The sequence below is a fragment of the Paecilomyces variotii genome (genome assembly GCF_004022145.1).
Source record: "Paecilomyces variotii strain CBS 101075 chromosome Unknown C8Q69scaffold_2, whole genome shotgun sequence".
NCBI lineage: Eukaryota > Fungi > Ascomycota > Eurotiomycetes > Eurotiales > Thermoascaceae > Paecilomyces > Paecilomyces variotii.
In genome coordinates, this window is record NW_021167141.1 from 3,285,297 (window position 1) to 3,306,572 (window position 21,276).

At 48.4% G+C, this 21,276-nt stretch overlaps 9 protein-coding genes across 9 annotated transcripts; 7 read left to right on the forward strand and 2 right to left on the reverse strand.

Annotated features, from left to right (window-relative positions):
* Positions 1 to 179: 179 nt before the first annotated feature.
* C8Q69DRAFT_442525 (Alpha/Beta hydrolase protein) lies at positions 180 to 1,510 on the forward strand (the record flags this gene model as incomplete). Its single annotated transcript, XM_028628843.1, has 2 exons — positions 180 to 430; positions 508 to 1,510. 2 exons carry the CDS (start codon positions 180 to 182, stop codon positions 1,508 to 1,510), a joined length of 1,254 nt encoding a protein of 417 aa, XP_028488013.1.
* A 1,165-nt stretch (positions 1,511 to 2,675) lies between these two features.
* C8Q69DRAFT_398759 (putative patatin family phospholipase) lies at positions 2,676 to 4,755 on the forward strand (the record flags this gene model as incomplete). The annotated part of the gene is made up of 3 exons (XM_028627816.1): positions 2,676 to 2,948; positions 3,019 to 3,860; positions 3,918 to 4,755. The coding sequence occupies 3 exons, from the start codon at positions 2,676 to 2,678 to the stop codon at positions 4,753 to 4,755; spliced, it is 1,953 nt and encodes a 650-aa protein (XP_028488014.1).
* A 2,148-nt stretch (positions 4,756 to 6,903) lies between these two features.
* Positions 6,904 to 7,626, forward strand: C8Q69DRAFT_442527 (hypothetical protein; the record flags this gene model as incomplete). The annotated part of the gene is made up of 1 exon (XM_028628844.1): positions 6,904 to 7,626. The coding sequence occupies one exon, from the start codon at positions 6,904 to 6,906 to the stop codon at positions 7,624 to 7,626; it is 723 nt and encodes a 240-aa protein (XP_028488015.1).
* A 442-nt stretch (positions 7,627 to 8,068) lies between these two features.
* C8Q69DRAFT_458741 (mannose-6-phosphate isomerase, class I) lies at positions 8,069 to 10,018 on the forward strand. Its single transcript, XM_028630018.1, has 4 exons — positions 8,069 to 8,303; positions 8,381 to 8,485; positions 8,543 to 8,686; positions 8,759 to 10,018. Exons 1-4 carry the CDS (start codon positions 8,265 to 8,267, stop codon positions 9,686 to 9,688), a joined length of 1,218 nt encoding a protein of 405 aa, XP_028488016.1. The 5' UTR covers positions 8,069 to 8,264; the 3' UTR covers positions 9,689 to 10,018.
* An 846-nt stretch (positions 10,019 to 10,864) lies between these two features.
* On the forward strand, positions 10,865 to 12,304 carry C8Q69DRAFT_169083 (hypothetical protein). Its single transcript, XM_028625742.1, has 2 exons — positions 10,865 to 11,361; positions 11,427 to 12,304. Exons 1-2 carry the CDS (start codon positions 11,094 to 11,096, stop codon positions 11,972 to 11,974), a joined length of 816 nt encoding a protein of 271 aa, XP_028488017.1. The 5' UTR covers positions 10,865 to 11,093; the 3' UTR covers positions 11,975 to 12,304.
* A 686-nt stretch (positions 12,305 to 12,990) lies between these two features.
* Positions 12,991 to 15,066, reverse strand: C8Q69DRAFT_169041 (putative sodium/phosphate symporter). The gene is made up of 4 exons (XM_028625740.1): positions 14,895 to 15,066; positions 13,429 to 14,835; positions 13,327 to 13,365; positions 12,991 to 13,268 (listed from the first exon to the last, which is right to left on the reverse strand). The coding sequence occupies exons 1-4, from the start codon at positions 14,971 to 14,973 to the stop codon at positions 13,021 to 13,023; spliced, it is 1,773 nt and encodes a 590-aa protein (XP_028488018.1). The 5' UTR covers positions 14,974 to 15,066; the 3' UTR covers positions 12,991 to 13,020.
* Positions 15,067 to 16,154, reverse strand: C8Q69DRAFT_169040 (hypothetical protein). Its single transcript, XM_028625739.1, has one exon. It carries the CDS (start codon positions 15,781 to 15,783, stop codon positions 15,160 to 15,162), a length of 624 nt encoding a protein of 207 aa, XP_028488019.1. The 5' UTR covers positions 15,784 to 16,154; the 3' UTR covers positions 15,067 to 15,159.
* A 755-nt stretch (positions 16,155 to 16,909) lies between these two features.
* Positions 16,910 to 18,106, forward strand: C8Q69DRAFT_169059 (ankyrin repeat protein). The gene is made up of 2 exons (XM_028625741.1): positions 16,910 to 17,424; positions 17,481 to 18,106. The coding sequence occupies exons 1-2, from the start codon at positions 17,045 to 17,047 to the stop codon at positions 17,962 to 17,964; spliced, it is 864 nt and encodes a 287-aa protein (XP_028488020.1). The 5' UTR covers positions 16,910 to 17,044; the 3' UTR covers positions 17,965 to 18,106.
* Positions 18,107 to 18,572: 466 nt separating this feature from the next.
* On the forward strand, positions 18,573 to 20,429 carry C8Q69DRAFT_458749 (hypothetical protein). The gene is made up of 4 exons (XM_028630019.1): positions 18,573 to 18,738; positions 18,801 to 19,192; positions 19,247 to 20,023; positions 20,076 to 20,429. The coding sequence occupies exons 1-4, from the start codon at positions 18,671 to 18,673 to the stop codon at positions 20,228 to 20,230; spliced, it is 1,392 nt and encodes a 463-aa protein (XP_028488021.1). The 5' UTR covers positions 18,573 to 18,670; the 3' UTR covers positions 20,231 to 20,429.
* Positions 20,430 to 21,276: the final 847 nt, after the last annotated feature.

The following is a 21,276-nucleotide window of genomic DNA, read 5'->3' on the forward strand; positions in this document are numbered from 1 at the left end:
GTCGCGGACCGCGACCGCCCAATGGACGCTACATCCGGATTCTGCGCAACTACTACGCTCGCAGCTGCTCAAGCTTGAGAGCTAACAGCGATATCACCGTCTGCAGCATTTATATATTGCCGAAACTAAGTAATGCGACCCATGCTATAGGTTTGGCCTTCCGGCACGTCGTCCTTGCCATGGGTCTTCCGCCATCGCCCAGTTTCACATTTAAGATCCCTTCCATCCACGACGGGACCCAGCTCTCATGTCGATTATATATTCCACGACAATTGGAACAACCGGAAACCGCTGCGAGCTGGCAGAAGCGGGGTGCGATAGTCGCTCATCCATATGCCCCTCTTGGTGGCTGCTACGATGATCCGGTCGTGAGTACTGTGGGCGAGGAGCTCTTGGAGAGCGGATACGTCGTGGGGACGTTTAATTTCCGGTTCGGGCGACTCCTTTCTTTCTTTCCGTCTCATCTTCTGAAAGAGAATTAAGCTGCTGATACTTGTACTATGCTAGCGGGGCTGGGGATTCTGATGGGAAAACTAGCTGGACGGCGAAGCCTGAGTTGGCTGATTACGTATCCTTTTATGGATTGATGCTTTGCTTCCTCGATGGATTGAAGATCGGAGGTTCTACTTCGAGAATACGAGAATCGGATCCATCGGGGGAATCTTCTTCTGGTGATGTCGGCAAGAATCAATCTGAGGATTCCTCTGCGACCTTTTCTATCATTCTATGTGGCTATTCTTACGGGTCTATGATCGCGTCGCATGTACCGACTGTTGATGTCGTTCTGAGACTCTTTCAAGACGCTTCCAGAGATTCATTTGCTGCTGCTATTCGGTCCAGAGCGGATCAGTGCTCTGCGCACTGTAATAACAGTGTCCATACCGAGTTTCGACCGCACACACCAGATCGTACGAGACCGGATTCACGTCCGCGATCACCGCTTCCTGTTGTGCTAGGTCAGAGTCCCGTCTCGCAAAAAGAGCGAAAGGTCATCTTGGAGGGAGTGCGACGCAGTTTAGATCGAGCGAAACGGAAAATCAGTTTCAGTTCGAGATCTTCGGATGTTGGATCCCAAGAACGCAAGACGGTCGTTACGGAGAAACCCCAGATACAGATACCTAGAATATCTTATCTGCTGGTGTCCCCTATTTTACCTCCTATTAGCCAGTTCTTGACTATGTTCTCCAAGATTTCGCTGAGCTCAAGTGTGATTTCTGGGACGTCCGCTCAGGACACGTCTATTCCGTCTGCGAAGGCCGAAGAGCAGCTTTCTGCTCACCCGACTCTGGTCATATACGGGGACAATGATAACTTTACTGCAGCCGATAAGGTCAGAATGTGGTGTGAGGGGATAACCAAGACGACGGGATCTCAAATCCATGCTCGAGAAATTGAAGCAGCCGGACACTTTTGGCATGAGCAGCGGGCTAAAGCGCAAATGAAGGCTACGATCAGGGCATGGCTGGGTCATCTGCACCACGATAATGATAATACTGCAGGGTCGCTCTGAATATGGTGTCGATCTGATTTGCGACGGACACAGCGTGTACGCTCTTCGAGAGGAGAGACAAGACAGGTCTAGACGCTGGCTGTGACCAGTACAAGTACAGCTCTGAGATCCCTTAAACTTAAGCTTTGCGGTCAAAAGGAAGAAACGTATTGTATACACTTTCACCCATAGTCTTAGGATGCATGTGAAGTCTCAATGGTTATCCCACTCCGACGTAACTTCAGTGGCTGACACCGCCACGGGCTATTTTCATTCCGATTTGGCAGGCTGGTTCCAGGATGAGCTTGCAGGGATCGTAGATCGACTGCGTGGATAAGAGATCCAGCAAATTGATTGTACTCGACCTGACATGGATGAATGCAAGACTAATGTTAACATGGGACAAACTCCGCATAGAGGTCCGGATATGTAGGGATGTTTGTTTCACCCCATTTAATTCAACATTATCCAACTGGAAAGTAAATTATAACAGTGGCATCATCATACATAAAAAACAGTCAACGTAGCACGGCATTAATTACTACCCCGAGTCAGCTGCACCATCACTAGAGTTAAGAAGATCTGCGGGGTTGAAGCACGCGACAAATCGGGCTGCGTCGCTGGCGAAATCAGATGATAGACTGCAAGTAGTCCATGAGAGTAATGGAAGGCCACATCTGTGAGATCTGAGGTATCGATGGTTGTCATCAGACTGCGGGATTCCCTGCTGGAACAAAGTCGTAACTATAGCAGTTCTTTAGATCAATCAGCTGGAGACTGGTGCTTGCCGACTAACTTACTTCTCTCTAGTTAAGTGTTTCCCCCGCGTTGGGGAGGAGGCGGGCCGTGGCTAAGTGGCTTTATCTCCCCGCGAGTGATGCAAGGTTCCAGTCGCTTCTCAACAATTTCGGCTCTGATCCTAATCCTGATCCACGCCCCGGAAGATCCAAAGAAGTTGCAGGCCCTCGTGACGTTTTTTTCGGCAACACTCTACTACTGCAGATTCAAGATCTGAACAAAGAAACATCCTTTCACTCACTTTTGCACATTCTGTTCTCGTCAGTCCTTTGAAGGCCGCATGTCCTTATACACCCTTCTCTCCGCTCTGCCACACGCAGTCTTTCTTGTCTATCTCGATGGAATAATACAACTAGCCTGCACTATCGCTCCATAGACAGGGCCCACCATGTCACTTGTTCGTGACCCAACTGCGATGCACCCCCAGTGTCACCGCAGGACCAAGTTAGAGCCTAAGACGCAGACGCGACCGGGGTCTTTGGAGTCGAGCGGCCTCCGCAAATCAGCCTCCATCGCATCCGTCTCTTCCTTCGTGCGCAGCTCAGTAACATGGGCGACGGATACGCTACAGACATATCGGGATGGACTGTCCAGGGAGGAACGCGAAAAGCGGGCCCAGGTGGAAGATCGGAAACAGATTCTGTACCTGCGGATGCGCAATGTGAGTGGGATCTTGCGGGCGACGGACGAGTGCACTTGTAGTATTGGACTGACATCTCACGATCGATAAGGCCGTGTCGCTTGCAGAATGGCGGGGCTGCGCCTCCGAATTAGACGAACTCGAGAACAACAACGCCTGGAAAGAGACAATCGAGTCCAATGAATACTATCTGGATGTGATCCAGGAACGCCTCAAGCAGCTGGAAGATGCACGCATCAGCTGTGATGTGCATCGCATGATGTTCCTGGTCCGCACGGCACTGAGTCGAGATCTAGGAGGCATGAGCAACCCCAATCTGTACAAGCATACACACATTGGAACCAAACTATTGATAGATCGCTATATCAACACTGCTGTTGACACCATATCGACGCTGGTGGACCTTACAGTGAAGCGTCATGACCCAGAGGAGATGAAATACGTACTCGACCAATTTATTGCTGCTCGACAAGCCTTTGGTAGGAGTGCTTTGCTTCTGTCTGGTGGAGCAACGTTTGGCATGAACCATATTGGGGTCCTCAAGGCCCTTTGGGAAGCAAAGCTGCTCCCGCGCATTATGTCGGGAGCATCGGCAGGGAGCATAGTCTGTGCTGTTTTCTGTTCACAGACGGACGACGAACTGCCAGATCTCCTGAGAAGATTTCCGTATGGAGACTTCGCCGTTTTCGAGGAGGAAGGTCGGGAGGAGAACATATTACAGAAGACTGCGAGATTTCTGAAGCATGGGTCTTTCATGGATATTACAAACCTGGCAAGAGCCATGAGGGTGTGGTTGGGAGACATAACGTTTCAGGAATCGTATAATCGGAGTCGAAGGATACTTAACATCTGTGTTTCGAGTGCGGGTGTTTATGAGCTGCCACGGCTGTTGAACTACATTACCGCACCCAACGTACTCATCTGGTCTGCAGTGTAAGTCCTTCTCCATGGATTTCTCATATCCAGAATCTCAAAGCTGACGAAATGCAGCGCCGTCTCCTGTTCCGTGCCCTTGGTGTTCACGCCATTTGTTTTGATGGAGAAAGATCCGCTCACAGGAGAGGTCGCGCCATGGAATGATCTCCACAGGCAATATATCGACGGGTCCGTCGACGGAGATCTACCCATGACTCGCCTGGCGGAGATGTTTAATGTCAACCATTTCATCGTTTCGCAAGTGAACCCTCATGTGGTTCCATTCCTTCCCAGAGATGAGTGCCCCATCAGTGATAACACTAGACAAGCTTCTCCCACTTCGCAATGGTTGCAGAAGGCCACGAACCTCGCGACAGAAGAAGTCCTCTATCGAATGAACGTCCTCTCTGAGCTTGGGATATTGTCGAATTGCCTGACGAAAGCGAGCTCCATTTTGAGTCAAAAATATTTTGGAGATATCAACATATTCCCTGAAATCCCGTATTCGAATTTCCCGCTGGTTCTCAAAAACCCCACTACGGAGTTTATGCTGAAGGCGTGCCTCAGTGGAGAGCGTGCGACTTGGCCCAAACTCGCACGTATTCGGAACCATCTGGCGATCGAGCTTGCGTTGGATCGTGCGGTTCAGGCCATGCGGGCAATGGTCGCTCTCAGTCCGGTGCAGGCTGACCCGAGGTTCCACCTACAGTACAGGTCCGGGGAATCTTTTGACAGTAATAAGGCCTACCTCGGTCATCAACGGAGGAGCTCTTACAGCGATGAGTCTGAGAGATCCAGATACATTAAGAACCAGCCTGACGGTCGCCCTGCGTATCAGCTGCGCAAAGCCCGCAGTACATATTCTGCGGATAATGGCCTGTCTGGCACATTCCCGAATGCCAGTGACGCTTGATAATGCCAAAGAATACTTCTTCGAAAGAAATACGGAAGTTGCCCGATGGCAGCGCCATCGGAATGATTCTTTTAGCCATGGAATCGAGATGCACAATGATGCGGACATGTCGCCTCCGGGAAGGCCTGCTCTGCTCAGCTACAGGGAATCATAGGGCCCGTCAACGTGCGAGACATCGCTTTCTTGGTCGGGAGAACAGACCCCTCAACAGCGTCGACGACCTCCCTCGACTGGTAGTATAAACCAACCTAGCAGGTCATCGACACCCCGTTCTTCAACAGCGTCGACATCTGCCGTGGCATCTACGCCTAATTCCCACGATTCAGATAATTCTACGACGTTCCCGCTGTTCTTGTGCTGTCTTTTATCTTTCTCGCTTGCACCGGTACGGTTATGCATATTGCTGACCATGGACATATTACGGCGCGGTCCCGGTTTCATTATCTCGGTCGTCTGTACATAACATACTTATTCCCTTTCCTTCTACTCCAGCATGAATGGGCTGATAGAAGATCTGACGATCAGGCGTTTCGGGATTTCATTTGACTTGCTATGACTGATTGCGACAGGATGTGGTCTGTCCCTTCTAGACGGGTTCGGCTGTTCTTTAGATACCACTGGTGCGGATAGGGTTTAGACCTCGAGTGATTAATATTGATTGTGGTTTTGAAGGGTATGCATCGTTCGATACTCTTGTCTAAGTCGCCTATAACTTCAACTAGTACAGACGATGAGATGATCTGGTTTCCATCCCCCAGTGGAACGACTACACCCCGGAGGCATCGAGCGCTTAACCCGCAGAGACTTTTAGAAGCATCCAAGCACATAATTCATAATACCATCAAGCACGATATTAACCCACCAACTCAACTACATATTCAATCTGTCTTGATCTGAGGGAAAAAAATCGAGCAGCAATAACAATAACTTTAGCCCCGCCCAGATACCTATAACTTACCCCGCCCGCCATCTAATAATGTCTAAAGTTAGAAACGAAACCGAACGCCATGAACATCGCGGACCCAGCGCGGCGCTTCCGCACAACCCTGCAAGAGTAGTTCCTGTTCACCTACAACATGACGGTTCGTCGCCCATGCGATGGTAGATCCTGACAGGGTTCGAGACCGTGCAGCGGGAACGATCTTAGCTCGGCGCTCTAGAGCACCACCAATGGACGCGTGAGTGGCCGCTAGATACTGAGCACGAGCGCGAAGACGAGGATTGTGTTTTGTGCTCGTGCCTCGATGCCCGGTCCTTAATTAAGGTCGATCGGGGAATCCTAAAGCGAGCTTTTACCAATAACAGTCCGTTGCGGGTTAATGCGGTCATAACCGCCAGGACCTTTGCTTGTCTCCATTGATAGATGAGTTTGTTTTATGTTTCGTTTGGTTTACTCCGGAATCTAGACTGTTCAATGCCAGGGATGTCAGTGGTGCTGAGGATGAGATCCGGATCGGCGCAACGGTTAGGAATGGATGGTTCGTCCAGCTGGCGTTATGCTTGATACTATGTTTGTCTCGCTGTCTCGAGGCCCGTTCTCAATTGACGTGTTGTTCGACAGGATATGGAACTTTGGATAGTTGACCATCTTAAATAACTACTGTTTCTCGTCTCATTTCCCCTTGCTACTGTCTCTCTGAAAGATCAATCTTGGGGAGAACTTGGATTGTACATATCTTTCCTCTTACGGCCTTTCTCTTCTTCTTTCCTTTTTTGGTTTTAGAAATTCTGTCTATTCTCACACAGTCTGGGTCTAGACACTAGCAAGGGTCTTCTGTACTTTTGCAACCCAGTCCTTTGTATAACGCTAGGGACAACAGTTCGTTCCCTTGTCCGGCGTTTATACTATCAGGGATACATACATCCATACATAGTTACGCTGTGGTCAATTTTGGAAGATTAAGCGCCCGTATGTCCAGGGATCTTGACTGACTGTCTGTGTCGTGCTTTTTCGAGCTCCAACCTCTGTGTCTATTTCAATGCCTCGTGGGCCCGTCGAGGTGTACGGTTTGGTTATTGATATCCATTCACTACTGGGTACTTCATTACTGCTTCAGTTATCCTTTCTGGCTAGCAGCCTCGAGTGATTGCATCTATCTGCTTCAACATTTCACTGAAATACTTTTACCTTGCTTGACTGTCACCATCATGTCCAGCATCGTCAATGCCTTTCGAAAACAAAAGCCCCAAAGAGCACCTCTACACGCCCGATGGGGAGACGTCGGCATCACCGTCCCGACAGAAGGCTCATGGAGCCAATTCGACAACCCTCACAAAGCAAGTCGCGAGAGAGCCGGTTACGGACCAGGCTTTGTCCCCGACTGCAACGACGAGAATGATCCCAATCTGATCAATCAGCCTTCATCAAAGAAATCTACAACCAAACGTCATCAACTTTCGACCCCTCTATCGCGCATGCGCAGCATTACAAGACGCAAAGACCAAGAGACCAAAAGGAGTAATGGAACAAGTAAGGCACGGTTTTCGTACAAACCTATTGATCCGGATCATATGGTCGAGCTAGCGATGGAATATGGTGACGGCACTGAGATCCCTCCCATCCTATACGTACCTCCCAGCAAGGCGTATTACGAGGATTTGACAGTGCTGCAATCAAGACTGAGGTCGAAAAACCCGCAAGTCACTACACAACATGTGTCGAGAGATTCGTGGCCGAGGCCTCCCTGGGATTTTCTCAGCGATGATGACGACAGGTCTACAAGTACCTCAAGTCAAACACGTATCCTTCCATATTATCAGCCGGCGCCTCGCGAGGTTTCTGACAGGAAGAAAAAGAAGAACCGCAAATTATTCGCCCCCAAACCTGCAACATTTGCTATGGTTGAGGACGATGAGGACCTATACGGGTAGAAGACTGCAGATGTACACACATTGGCTGCATCATGATTTATTTGAGCATATCATCTCGCATTCAAGGTTTCAGCACTTGAGCGGGCGATAAGAGGGTGTACTGTCGTTTTACGATTTTGTTGTTTTTTCTCTGAATTTGTTCGTCTATCTTGGGCTGTTGATGGCCTTTTTCCACTATCGTTGTACATGATTTCGTATGTCCCAAATTGTCATTCGGTTTTATCTATCTGCGGTCGCATTCTTCTTAAAAAGAAAAGCCAATATAACTAAACCATGGAATGATGGTATTAATAAACGTCAGCGGGTAGTCAAAATGAACAAGAAACCTCGTAAGGGGAGGATGTTCATACTGTCTTAACAATCACTGGGCGTCATTGGCGAAATTCCCGGCTTTGCGGTGCGGCTTTCTCCGGGACCCAACTCAATGACGGCATACCAACGTCGCATCTTGATTTGCATTTTATTACAATTCTCCAGACTTGACGCAATGGGCCGAGTTGCGATTATATCTTTTCGATCTCTTCCATTCGTGAAGTTCTTCGCACCTTGGGAGAATTGGATTTCTCTAAGTAGGAAAGAAGAAAATTCCATCGGGGAGTCAATGACCAATCAATAACTAGAATATACATTCTACCACCATGGCCGAATCTGTCATTCCGTTGAAATGCGAATGCAAGGTAAGCATTTATTCCCTACAAGTGAGAAGTGTAATCGATAAGATGTTCTGATCCGTTTTTTTTCCCCTTATCTCTAGCATGATCCATGGGGGAAGAAAGGAAGCGACTCTATGGCCGCCCGTTTCTGGGCAAAGACTCCTCTTACGGGCGGCAAGATAGATGAGACGAAGCCGTACTCAGAGGTATGTACTCGTATGCACAGGGATATAATAAATGAGCACCGGCTTACAATAAAATAGATGTGGATGGGGACGTATCCCTCCACACCGAGTTACGTTCTTTCATCAGGCGAGCAATTGGAGTCGTACTTGAAAAACCATCCCGAACTTCTTGGAAAGAATGCAGTGGACAAATGGGGCACTGACCTGCCATTTTTGCCAAAGGTACTACTATCTGTCACTGACAGGCTCTACCTATTTCGTATAATTCGTGGAGTTGCTAACGATCCCATCCAGATTCTCTCCATGTGTAAGGCTCTTCCGCTGCAGATCCACCCGGATAAGGCCCTCGCGGAGAAGCTTCACTCCAGAGAACCAAATAAGTTCACTGATCCGAATCACAAGCCGGAGATCGCCATCGCCTTAGGCAAATTTGAGCTGTTCGCGGGTTTCAAGCCTCTGGCTGACATTCAGGCTCTGTTTCGACTGAAGCCTCTAGAGCATTTTGTGCCTAACAACCAGCAAAATTTCACCGATGAGACTCTTCGACAAGTCTGCCGGAACTTACTTCTGGCAGAAGATAATGTCGTGCAAAAGACCATTGAAGATCTCAAGAAGCTGCCAGAGTCGGCGTTTAGTAGCAAAGATACGGGAATTCCGGCTATGTTGGACCGTCTCCAGCAGCAGTATACTGAGTTCGACAATGGGAACCTCGTCGCAGTCCTGTTGATGAACTTCCTCACTCTTGACAAAGGCGATGCTGTGTATATCCCCGCAGATGGCATCCACGCCTACCTGTCGGGAGACATTATGGAATGCATGGCTCGTTCTGATAACGTGTTGAACACTGGATTCTGCCCCCGTCCGGAACGTGACAGCGTCGATGTGTTCACTCAGGCATTGACTTTTCATCCGCATGATCCTAAATCGGTCATTCTGCCCTCCAGTCCAAGCCTGAAGAGCGAGTGCGGAAAGACGCGCGAATACTCTCCGCCTATTAGCGAATTCAACGTACTGGCCACATGTCTGAAGAAGGGAGAAAAGGAAAATATAAAAGCTATTATGGGACCTAGTGTTCAGGTCGTCACAAAAGGCTCCGGAAGACTGACTACCCAGGCCAAGACAGTCCCTTTTAAAGAAGGAACAGTGCTCTTCATCGGGCAAGACACTCCGGTTGGGCTCGTGGCGGAGGAGGATTTGGAACTATATCGGGCCTATGCGGAGTAAAATATTAGAAGCGGTGATCTTAAACACAGTTCAACAGCTAATTTGAATTTCTATTTGCAGTTAGAATGCGCACAATAAAATGTTATCTGCGCAAATTACACAAGACAGATCGAATTCCTTTGCTAATGCCGCAGATGGGCGTCGGGCACACAGGTGGCACAGTAATTCTAGATACATACAGGCCAGCGAGGCACAGAACTAGGCAACTGGCACTCTCGTTATTATTGAAATCATAATATATCGAAGCGCATACGCGCCTATACGAGCCATTCGGAAGTAACCCGATAGAGTAGTCAATGTTGGGAAGAGACGTGGCTAGCATTACTGTGGACAGACAGTTTGCGGCACAGCAGCTTTTCGAAAAAGCCTCTCGAATATGCATTTGATGTTTTGTGCCGCCAGGTTTTCATACCTGCGCCGCATCGACACTCGTTGCAATAATGGTTAGTGCTCACCGCTCAAGATGGCCAACATTGCAGTAGTCAGGTCGAGTAAACCATCCAGAAATCTACCAGATAAGCCTCGGCGCGTCTTGAAACCCTCTATCTGTTTCGTCTTTCCCTGTCAGTTGCAGACCGGCTGGTGTTGGTTGGTATACTATTTGGGGATCGTCTTCAGCGCGCGCGATCATGGCCCATCACCCCGCTCGGTTTCATTTGCCTGCGAGCAACGTTGTTACTTACTTATGCATGCCAAAATAGAGCAAGTAAGCATGGTGGGATCGCGCTACCTCGAGCTAATTTTACTTCCAACCAACACTTGCTTGCACAGATGCACGCCGCGATTCTCGAACGGGAACCAACAGCACCTTGTCCTCTCTCACTGGGCACAGACTAAGAGGGGATGTAGACGCCAGCGGCGGGAACGATCGAGTTATCAGTTCTTAGTGGACAACAACGACTGTTCTGAGCCAGTCAAGTTCCTCAGGAGATGAATTGGCGCCTTGGTATACTACTAGGACATGGTCAACAATATGTCGCCAGTATGCTATTTTGGTACCCTTAGATCTAGCATATGCCTTTGGCACAGGCTAATAATGTAGTACATGCGAGGCGGATTTCTGCAGACAATACTGGTCTGCGACTGCTGGTGATAAGATGGAATTGTGAAAGATACCTAATCTTCTTAATAGGCAGTTTTTCCCTTTTTTTCCCTGTCACAGGATCATTACTACCTACCTCTCTACATTAGGCCCTTTGTCGGGTTGCACACGACTTACGTCCATCACGATCGGTGCATATCTCTGCGTTCTCTGCAGGAGTTGACTTGCCTAATGTACGAAGGTCTGCTATTTCCTTTTTCTAGCTGGTTTCGTTTTAGTACATTTCCAATCTTATAGTGTGAAGATTCTGTTTCTCTCCACTCCAACCACTACAGAATTACGACTTTTCACGACAAAGTGACCATGCTTTGCAGTTGCGTACGACGATACTCGATTTGGATTCTGTTCGTTGCCTCCAGCCAAGTAACCGCATTGTCAACACGGTTCCTGCAGCATAGATCCTCATGGCAGAAAACGGTCTTCTCGCGCGACGATAGTGCGGATTCTGGATATGATACCTCGAACGAAAACGCACAAGGTGCCTCGGGGGGTTCAGATGGAGGCATCAACTTAGCGACTCGCGATCAGATTATAATCGGAATCGTCATCGCTGTTGTAGGAGTTCTCTCGAGTAAGAACCAAATTACTATCTATTCACTGCGCTATGTGTATCCCGTATACTGATATCGTTGATAGTATCATCAGCCGCTCTGATCTTCATCAGGAAGAAAAGACGCTGGGACGCAATCGAAAGGAATCACGAACGGGCCAGAGAATACTCTATTCCTCCGGCCTATCGATACTATCACGCACAACCACTACTTCCCCGACCATCATACGATATGGAATCAACATCAACACCTCCACCCGCTTACCCCGGTTTACCACCTTATGATCCCTCTACGTACCGAAATCAATACTTCACCCCGATGGGGACTTACAATATCCATGCGGGAAATCGACCAGGACATCATCGGAATCCTAGCATATCCTCGCACTGGTCATTTGCATACCAACCGGCTATCCCCCTGTCTAGCGGATGCACCTCGCATGCTAGACCGATGCTTCCTCCACGATCGCATGCTCGTCCTCCTACCGTATTTCATTCTGCGGAGATTATGCGGCCTACTTCCAGCTTTGGTCCGAATCGACCTGCTAGTCGGTCGGATCCCCTGCCAATGACAGGAGTGAGAGGGCCAAGGAAACCAAAACCGGTTCTGCCTAAGCTTATTACGAACTTATGATCGGCTTTACTTGCATATTTCAATCAGTAAGAAGGATGGGACTGGCCTTTTGCCTAAGCCCTTGAGCGCAGAAACCCAGTGCTGGACTACGGGGTTCCAGTGCCTGTGATTATATATCCCCTATCCGTACGGAAGACAACGCCCTGTTCAGGGCATCAAACATCCCTGAGCTGCCTCATAGTACTACAACCGCTCACAAGAGTCTATCTCGCGCGTCTCAATAACGCATCAACGAAATATCCCCGGAGATAATCTCACAACCGAATCTGAATTGAAAATCTCGACATATCGTTTGAATCCTTTTAATCATCTAGCACCCCCTGACGACAGTGATTGATGAACAAGCATTGGCGCAAGGAGTTTATGGAACTGAGCGTTTGAAGGTTAAACCTATTATTTTTGTTTTGCTTTATTATATTATACGAGGGTCGGTTTCGGAGTATCATGGGTTTGGAAGCGGTCGTTCCGTGTTGCATATTATCGCAGACAGAGTATTCTGTCTGGAACCTACAATCTGGAAGTTTATCCCATACCATACCAATGTGTTTATATATATATACCATTTCATAGTTTCTACTGGGGAATACAGGATTATTTAGTCTCTTATACTTCATCCGTGGGTTAGAATATAAAGTTTATTCTTCTCGTCGAGAAGACTCATGTTCCTTGTGCTTTTATTTTATTTCAATTCCCGGAAGTCACTGAATAGATACAAGATAATAGGGCAAGAATTCACTATAGAAAGTTCAGGACCAAATTTGCAGGAATATAACAGAAAAAAGAAAGGGTATTTCAAGAATAAGCGAAGAGGCCCAGGACAACTAGGAACAAGTAAACCACTGCGAAACTTGCTTTTCGAAAACCTATTCCTTTCAAGAAAACAACATCAATCTTGCCAAGACCACCCAAGTTGTTTTTATGCACATGTGAAAACATCTATCAGAAGAAGAAGAAGAGGAAGAAGAAGAAACAAGAACATATTGTAGCGCGTAGCTATTGCTCTATACATCAGACCAACCAACCATCAAATTTTCTCATTTCATGTTTTAAGAAAAATGAGGAGCATTCAGGAACAATCCCATCAGGATTCCTCCCAGAGTACCAGCAATAGGAATGGTAGCGATCCATGAGATGAGGAGGAGTCCAACACGTTGCCAGTTAACTGCCTTGTAGGTGCCGTTGCAGAGACCAACACCGATGGTAGCGCCAGTGATGCACATCGAAGTAGAGACGGGAAGAGAGTACTGAGAGAAGACTAGGACCGTGATAGCGGCGCCCAATTCCATGGAGCATCCTAAGGGACAAATAAAATCAGTTGGTGTCATATTAGGGGAAAGACTGATGCAACATACCTCTGCTTGGTGAATGATACGTAATCTTGTTTCCCATCACTATGTTCAAGACCAACATGGTTAGTAAGGCCTCTTGAGATATCTTCCGGAAATTCCACTCACCCTTCATGATGTTGTAGCCGTAAGTAACCAGACCGGCTGAAATGGTAAGAGCAAGGACAGCTAGCTGCCAGACGGGAACGGGGGCTTTTGCAGCGGTGTAACTGCCGGTGGACCAAGCGGAGTAGAGAACAGCCCAAGGACCAACAGAGTTTCCGATATCATTGGCACCGTGGGCGAAGGATGCGGTGCAAGCTGTGATGATCTGGACGAATGAGTACGTGTGTTCGACTTCGTTGGGATATTTCTGAGCGTGTCCGTAGACGCGCTCCATTCGCCTCCCGTCCGGGGTGCCAGAAATGCCCGTCTGTGCCGCATGGATGTCGTAATGGAAACCATAGAGAGCACCACAGACCACCATGGCAGGGATCCGCTTGGCGAGGATCTTCACGTTTTCAAGTTCATAGATCTGGCCGGGGCCCATAGGGTTGTCATGAAGGGTGCGCATAGCCCAACCCATGGGACCACGACTCTGCCTCAGCTTTGCATGTAGCCTCTCTTCTCCTTGGGCCATGATCTCTTTGTACGTAGGCTGTGCAGTCTCGGAAGTACAAAGCTGTTTCTCGTTCTGGCCAATAGGTTCCTCCCCTTGGTCACTGACTGAGTTATTCGATTCGTCCTCGTCATGCTGAACGACAGCATAGTTGGGAACCTTGGCCCGCTCAGCATCAGGAGGAGCTGGGCGGCTGAAGAGAAGGGGGCCATAGATAACCATCCACCACTTGACGGTGTAGTCCTTCTTGATGACCTTCGAATAAACATAGGGGACGAAGAAGATGGCCGACAGGACAGCAACGCCACCGCCAGTGCCCATAGTGACTGCAGCGATATACCAGCCGGGCTTCTTGCTGAGACCAAGGTTGGGCGAACCTTTATAGACGATGGACAGCGTGCAAAGACAAGCCGCAAGCAGAAACCAGAAGGGTGACGAGTAGACAGACCATGGAACAGGATTCTTGCGCATGTGAACGATCACCTTGATGAGCATGAAGATACAAGCACCGAAGCCAGCTGATATAGCAGGGGCCATGCCTAAGCCGGCGAAGATGGCACCGAGACCCTTGCCATTGTTCCAGCCCCATTTAACCTTCGAGGCCCCGGCGGTTGCAACACCGACGCCAGCGACGGCGGAGACCAGGGAGTAGGTAGAGGATACATGTGCCGAGTGTCGTGTACACCACATCACCCACGATGAAGCAGCTGCGAGCGCACAGGCAAACGCAAGCATCTGGACGCCAGGGTTGTCACGGAAGGTCTCGTTGGGAATGATGCCATTCTTGATCGTATCGGCAGTTCGTGCGCCCACAGTGACAGCTCCCAGGAATTCGAATATCGTTCCAAGGACCATGGCTTGTCTGTATGAGACCGATCTCGACGAGACACTGGTTGCCCACGAGTTGGCGACATCGTCTGTTTAGGAATTAGTATGTGTACTTCTCATAACCACGTTGGATGGAAAAAGTCCTTACTTGCACCGTTGTTATAGGCATCGAGCAAGGCGAACAAGGTGCCAATGGCAAAGATGTAGGTGTACTGGTCGAGAACCATTTTGGCAGAAGGTGCACCGGTATCGACTGATGATAGATCCTGGCTACGTCCTCAAAGAGCAGACGAACACAGGCAAAGATCGAGATACATATACCACCACATGGCAGTGGCATGGCAGTGGCATGGCAGTGGATGGCAAAGATTGGCTGGTCAGAACTAGGCTATCATCCATGCCACGTTCCTATATCACCCTGAATGATTCGCGATACGGAACCCTACTCTATTCTTTCCAAGACGACTTGGCAATCGCCATCGCCTCTGGGCACTCAATTTGCCTTCTGAGGCGTCGACATTGGAACCGAGGCCGCGGGATGCAGTTGACAGACACACGACTTCATTCTGAGCGAATAGAAACGCGAAATAGAGAGAGAGAAAAGAAACGTCAATTATAGAGACACAGCTTCCCTCTACAACAATCATCTCATACGGCGTGCCCCTGCTTTGGTTGTTCTTGTGAATCTCCTGTTCGTCTCGTATTGTTTGATAACTTGGCGGGCCAAGACGTGGACAGAAGCCCTTGGCGGAGCGTAACTCTTGGCGTCGAAGATATCTAGAACTCTTGGCGGCGGCTTGGGCGGGCTTGAGCGGGCGTCGGCTCCTCCTATAAGACATTCCGATCCTCCCACGTGTTGGCCGGTTCTCTTTATCGTCTGGACTCTGGAGAGGAAAACGCCAACCCCACGGAACATTTACCATGTCAGCGGAGAATATTAATCTGAACAATAATAACGCAACGGTCGCATGCACCATGCCCGGACGACCGGAGAAGGAAACGTCTTGACCTGGACCACAATCACCCTGGAATGTCATCGTGAGCACTGACCTACGACCCCGATCATTGGAGCAGAACTTGTATGGGCTTCCACCGGCGCAGGGTCCATGACATTAGACAGACGCAAAGGCCAATTGGATATGATTGCACAGCCATCGCCTAGCCGGCGAATTTAACAGCAAGATGAGATCGTCACGAGCTTAGAAACTGGCCATACTGCATAGCTCAAAGCTCTCCTACTCTCAATTGCCATCCCATATTCCGTGACCATGATCTGTGGGACGAGGGACCAAAAAGGCGCCGGAGCTTTTACTCGAATCTGAAGTCCCAGCACGTGGGGTTGGAAATGATCAGGTCGTCTTAGATATCTGGGCTGATTTTGTGTCTCCGCAGTCGAAAAATTGTCTCGTATTTAAGTCTCCGTGTTCATATCCAATGCTCCAACCTTCTCAGTTCGAACACTGCGTTGACGAAGATACTCTTCTGCTCCTATGCTGGCCACCATCGCTATCCATATTACGTTGCATATACAGAGCCAGAGCATGTGCACTTCTAGATGTTTAGGGATCCCAATTTTCCGCAGCTGCGATTTGCTGTTTCGAGTGAAACATAAATCGGTCGTCTTCTTGGCTATTTCAAACAGTCATACCCGTCAGCAGGGTATTTCCCCCGGTGGCAAACTGTAGAAGGGTGATGGAGCTACTACTCTTCAGATTTGAGTTCTGTCCCATCATTACCAGTTTGTCCAATCTCTAAGCGGACTCATGATCTTTGTGGCCCATGCTATCTTCTAGTTCTTGTAGATATTCAGGGTTTTATTACCGTATTCAATGCTTTTCTACTATTCGTGCTTCCGTGCTCTTAGATCTTGACACTATTTTCCTATCGACTTATGATCTTAAAATTTATGTTATAGTTGTAACGCGAGGACCTGTGAACTCCCCCTTGCCGTTAGTTTTCCCGCATGCCCTCCAACCTGCAGACTATAAGAATCCATCCGCTCGCTGTCTCGATCTCTTTTGGACATAGCAGACAATCATGATTCTTTCGCCGAGTGGTCGTAATTATATGGCTCTGAGATTGTCTGTTTTAGTTTTGAACACAGAAAGGATTATCAGTGCCCAAATGCAGTGACGAGTTTGTCATATTGGCTCTGTACATGGGGCTTGTACTACGTAGCTGTATAGGGTCTCTACCAGAACGCCAAGACATCCCAACGACAGCTTTCGATGTGAACCGACCTTGTCACATCTATCGACCGCAACGATCTTTCACCCCTGAAAGAATCAGTTATTCATCATGGATCCCTCCACGCTTCCTTCTTTAAGCCATGATATTCTCCCATATAATTATCTACGGGAATCAACGATCAAGACGGTCGAAGACATGCGGTCCACTTGCCTGTCCCGAGACTTACCACGGTTTCAAATGCTATTCAACACGTGGCTCGCCGACAACTCTTGCCGCAACATAAACGAACTCAGTATGGTTATGATGGATGCTGTGGATTATGGCTGTGGAGGTATTGTTTCAGAATTATTACGCCGCGGAATGAAAATGCATTTTACCTTCGCCTTGAGAGCTATCAGTCGAAAGTCGAAGGACATCCTAAGTATTTTCCTTGAGCATGGATGGAACATAAACGAGCCGATCAGTGAGACAGAACCACCGATACTTGGGTAAGCATTATCAGGAGGTATGATAATTCACTTATTAACAGCACTTGTATCTGTAGGTATGCCATCAAAGACCCGGAGATGACTATCTGGTTACTCGATCATGGAGCTGATCCTAATTCATCGTGCTCGATTGACCTCACGCCTGTGTCTTATGCCGTCGAATATGCCTCTGTTGATATTATCAAACTGCTCTTCGACCGCGGTGCTGATATTCGCAAGGGACAACTCCTCCACCATGCCATTGAACGAGAAATCGACGTAATCGATGTGGTGGACATGCTTCTCAGACAAGGGGCTTCAATCAATGCGAAAATGTACCAGGACCATTATTTTTCCTGGAGACTATACTATTTCATGGGCCTTGGTACTCCCTTGCACAAAGCTGCAGAATTAGGAAAGATTGACCTCGTTCGCTACTTGATCAGCCAAGGAGCAGATGTGAATCTTAAGGATGCAATCGGTCAAACAGCTCTACAGTGTGCAGCTAAGCGTGGCCATTCTCATATTGTTGATCTGTTGCAGTCCGGAGCCGAGAAATGATACAGTTGATGCCTGTCGGATAATATCGGATAATATCCTGACCGTGAAATTACGGAGATTTTTAGATTAATGTCAGGAGCTTCAAGAAGGAGTCTGACAGTTGTTAGCCGGGATCATGTCAGTGTTTGGAATGACACTCGGATAGTCGTTCTGTGTATCATGAGAGTTCCAATTCTCTTGCGATGCGGGACGGTATTTTTATATTTCGCGCCAGTCAGCTAAGTTTGTCGAGATCATGAGTCCTACCTGCTATTCGACAGCAGCATGGTGTGATATATAACATTCTAACTCGTTGAATTTGTGACTTCGATTCCCCATTGGAGATTGCGTCCATTGCAAATATCATGTTTCCACGGACATTGAAAGGAAGATCTTGATGAGGAGGAATCGTAGCTCCGCTTTGAGGCGTGTACGGTGACTTTTAGATGAGAATGGTATATGATACTTGAACAGTTATTCGATGGTGATGTCGTAGTAGAAATAATTAGGAAGTTCTATCCATAGTGTTATGAGGTACAGTGGTGATTTGATTTTCATCACAAGGCAGTCGATGTGTGGCTGGCTGAAATGGGCGATCTTCTTCTTATCGACGCGTCACAACAGCTCCACAACAGCACAGTTCCAGCAATACACAAGCCCTCTGTGGCTCAAAATAAAATCAACTCGACGAGACTAGAGGGAACTTGATTTTCTGTTGCTATAGTTCATGCAAGGATCTTCAGCACTACTTTGCAAAATCAGGGTCTTAGCGGACCAGTCAAGAAGCTATCTAAGGTAACTGCAGATCTTCCTGCGGAACTACTGTACATATATCGTCTCTGCCTCACACTTGCTAGTCTAGGAACCATCAATATTTTCAATTTTCTTTGCTCCGTCGGCAGCATGGTCCATCTCAGTCTTTCTCTCTGGCGCTTTTGTCTCCTTTCCCTTCCGCTTGCCTCTTCCTTATCTATTCCCCAAAAGGCTATCGTGGAAGAGTCAGAAGATAGCACGCTCATCCGGGATCTCGTAATCGATGATGCTGAGCTCAATATAACTGATTACACGTCTCTGGATGAGTGGAACCCGGCAGAATGGGACTACGATGTTGTCATTGTCGGTGGTGGCCCTGCCGGGTTGGCTGCATCCATGTCTCTCGCTCGAGTTGCCCGAACATCCCTCTTGTATGATTCGCAAGAGTACCGGAATGAGCAGACACGATACATGCACGATGTATTGGGCCAGGATGGTAAGTCTTGTCCTTTCCATATGACGAAGGATTCCGGGCTGATTCTATATTTAGGTCAGGTACCATTAAAATTCCGATCGACAGTTCGCCAGCAGATCGAGCAATTGTATCCTGATTACTCTTTCTGGGCCACACGCAAGACAAAGGTTATTGGCATTGTTCCACTCGAAAAGGGATTCCGGGTCTACGACGACAAAGGCGGAAAGGTCACCTCGAAGAGGGTCATCATGGCCACGGGTATCAAGGACGTACTACCTGATAAGCCAGGCTTTGCGGAAGCTTTTGGCAGAGGCATGTTTTGGTGTCCCTGGTGTGATGGACACGACTATAAGAATCGCAAGCTAGTCGTGTATGGTAAGCTTGCAAGTGCCATTGGCTCTGCGCTGAACATGAGGAAGTTGACTACCGATATAACCATCGTTACTGGCGGCCCGCTAAGCAAAGAGGACAAGGAGGCAGCAGAAACACGTTGGCCGGGTTGGGAAACAGTCCTCAAGAATTCCTATAAGATCCCTATTCGGGAAAATGACATTACCAAGGTTGAACGTACTACGACGAGTATGGAACCCAAGGATGATCAGTATAAGGTCTACCTCAATGGTGGTGGTCCGTTGGACGCGAATGGAATCATAATCCACGTGTCTACTGTTCAGACGTCCAGTCTTCCCAAGCAGCTGCGTTTGAATATGGATGGGAATGGGGTCAAAGTCAATGACAACAAGGAGTCAAGCGTTAATGGCCTATATGTTGTTGGTGATGCCAACAATGATGGTAGCACCAATGCTTACCACGCCATGTGGAGTGCGAAGCGTGCTGCAGTCCACGCCCACGGTAGGCATTCCCAGTAGACTTCTTTCAGCAGATCTTTTACTAACCGGACTAGTCTCTATGTCGAAACAGGAATACCTGGACAGCGTTCCTTCAGCCATGGTGGCAGTGGCAGGAGGACATGAAGACTTCTACCGCCGCCAAATGGAAGAGCTTGAGTCTCATATTGGAGACGATGTCGAGCAAATGTACAAGGCGCTTGGTGGCTGAAATGTAAGGTCTCTAAATCGAGGAAAAGCTTTCAACCGATGGTAGACCGTCTAGTGAAATGGTTTCTAGAGGAAACCAAAGAGTATATAAGTGATGGCATGATTTTTTTGTATCCTATCATGTATGTACGTATTGCAGGACTTTAGGTCAATAGAAAAATAGTGTCAGAGGCGTCGCTACATGAAATCCCGTCTTATTGGTCCTTTGAACTGCAACGCCACGTGATACTTACCGCCTTCCTTTTCTGGAACCGTAAACACTCTCCTAGATACACGAGTTCGCGTCTGCTTCAATTAACTACCTATTAACTGCACCCCTTTAGCCGCGCTTCTTCCGCGATTAATTCGCCTATTTATTATTTATTATGTCTTCGACCTCGAAGACCTGCAGTAACTGCGCGAAAGATTTACCTCTATCTGAATTTGTCCCTCTCAGGGGTTTAAAACCCACTGCCGTATGCCTACGCTGCCGTGAAATCGTGAGTCCTCGTTTTCCTCGCCATTCCTGCGGCTAATAATGCTCCGGGTAGGCACGCCGATCACGGCTTAAAAGGATTGCTAGGGATGCTGCTTTGAATAAAGATTGTAGGCCTTCCCCTACCTTGTATTGTCGCGCCATACACAGTTCTGATAGCTTGAATCTGGCAGGTGTCCGGTGGCGTCACACCACTGTTCGACGCGACAATCGAGTTGCTCGTCGCGCTGGTGACGCTCCTCGTTACCTTCGTGCTTTGGCCCCTGCTCCGACAAAGTCACTTGCTCATCTCGCTGGCGATGGTCCTCATTCCCTTTCTTCTCTAGCTCCTGCTCCGACAAAGTCACCAGCTCATCGCGCTGGTGATGGTCCTCATTCTCTTTCTTCTCTAGCTCCTGCTCCGACAGAGTCACCAGCTCATCGCGCTGGCGATGGTCCTCGTTTTCTTCGTGCTTTAGCTCCTGCTCCGACAAAGTCACCTGCCACAACAACTAACAAGGAAGGCGATAATCGTTCAAGTGACATTACTTCTGAAAGGACTAATCTCACTGGCGTAGAGGAAACGTCCTGAT

What these genes read in the sequence shown, in the direction of transcription:
- C8Q69DRAFT_458741 (XM_028630018.1), top strand. Translation starts at nt 8,265, where the DNA reads ATGGCCGAATCTGTCATTCCGTTGAAATGCGAATGCAAG. An exon ending in CGTTGAAATGCGAATGCAAG is followed by an intron (nt 8,304 to 8,380) that starts GTAAGCATTTAT and finishes CCTTATCTCTAG; the next exon opens with CATGATCCATGGGGGAAGAA. An exon ending in ACCTGCCATTTTTGCCAAAG is followed by an intron (nt 8,687 to 8,758) that starts GTACTACTATCT and finishes GATCCCATCCAG; the next exon opens with ATTCTCTCCATGTGTAAGGC.
- C8Q69DRAFT_169083 (XM_028625742.1), top strand. Translation starts at nt 11,094, where the DNA reads ATGCTTTGCAGTTGCGTACGACGATACTCGATTTGGATTCTGTTCGTT. An exon ending in TGTTGTAGGAGTTCTCTCGA is followed by an intron (nt 11,362 to 11,426) that starts GTAAGAACCAAA and finishes TATCGTTGATAG; the next exon opens with TATCATCAGCCGCTCTGATC.
- C8Q69DRAFT_169041 (XM_028625740.1), bottom strand. Translation starts at nt 14,973, where the DNA reads ATGGTTCTCGACCAGTACACCTACATCTTTGCCATTGGCACCTTGTTC. An exon ending in TGCCTATAACAACGGTGCAA is followed by an intron (nt 14,836 to 14,894) that starts GTAAGGACTTTT and finishes ATTCCTAAACAG; the next exon opens with ACGATGTCGCCAACTCGTGG. An exon ending in GTATCATTCACCAAGCAGAG is followed by an intron (nt 13,269 to 13,326) that starts GTATGTTGCATC and finishes TTTGTCCCTTAG; the next exon opens with GATGCTCCATGGAATTGGGC.
- C8Q69DRAFT_169040 (XM_028625739.1), bottom strand. Translation starts at nt 15,783, where the DNA reads ATGACATTCCAGGGTGATTGTGGTCCAGGTCAAGACGTTTCCTTCTCC.
- C8Q69DRAFT_169059 (XM_028625741.1), top strand. Translation starts at nt 17,045, where the DNA reads ATGGATCCCTCCACGCTTCCTTCTTTAAGCCATGATATTCTCCCATAT. An exon ending in ACAGAACCACCGATACTTGG is followed by an intron (nt 17,425 to 17,480) that starts GTAAGCATTATC and finishes TTGTATCTGTAG; the next exon opens with GTATGCCATCAAAGACCCGG.
- C8Q69DRAFT_458749 (XM_028630019.1), top strand. Translation starts at nt 18,671, where the DNA reads ATGCAAGGATCTTCAGCACTACTTTGCAAAATCAGGGTCTTAGCGGAC. An exon ending in CAGTCAAGAAGCTATCTAAG is followed by an intron (nt 18,739 to 18,800) that starts GTAACTGCAGAT and finishes CACACTTGCTAG; the next exon opens with TCTAGGAACCATCAATATTT. An exon ending in TGCTGCAGTCCACGCCCACG is followed by an intron (nt 20,024 to 20,075) that starts GTAGGCATTCCC and finishes TAACCGGACTAG; the next exon opens with TCTCTATGTCGAAACAGGAA.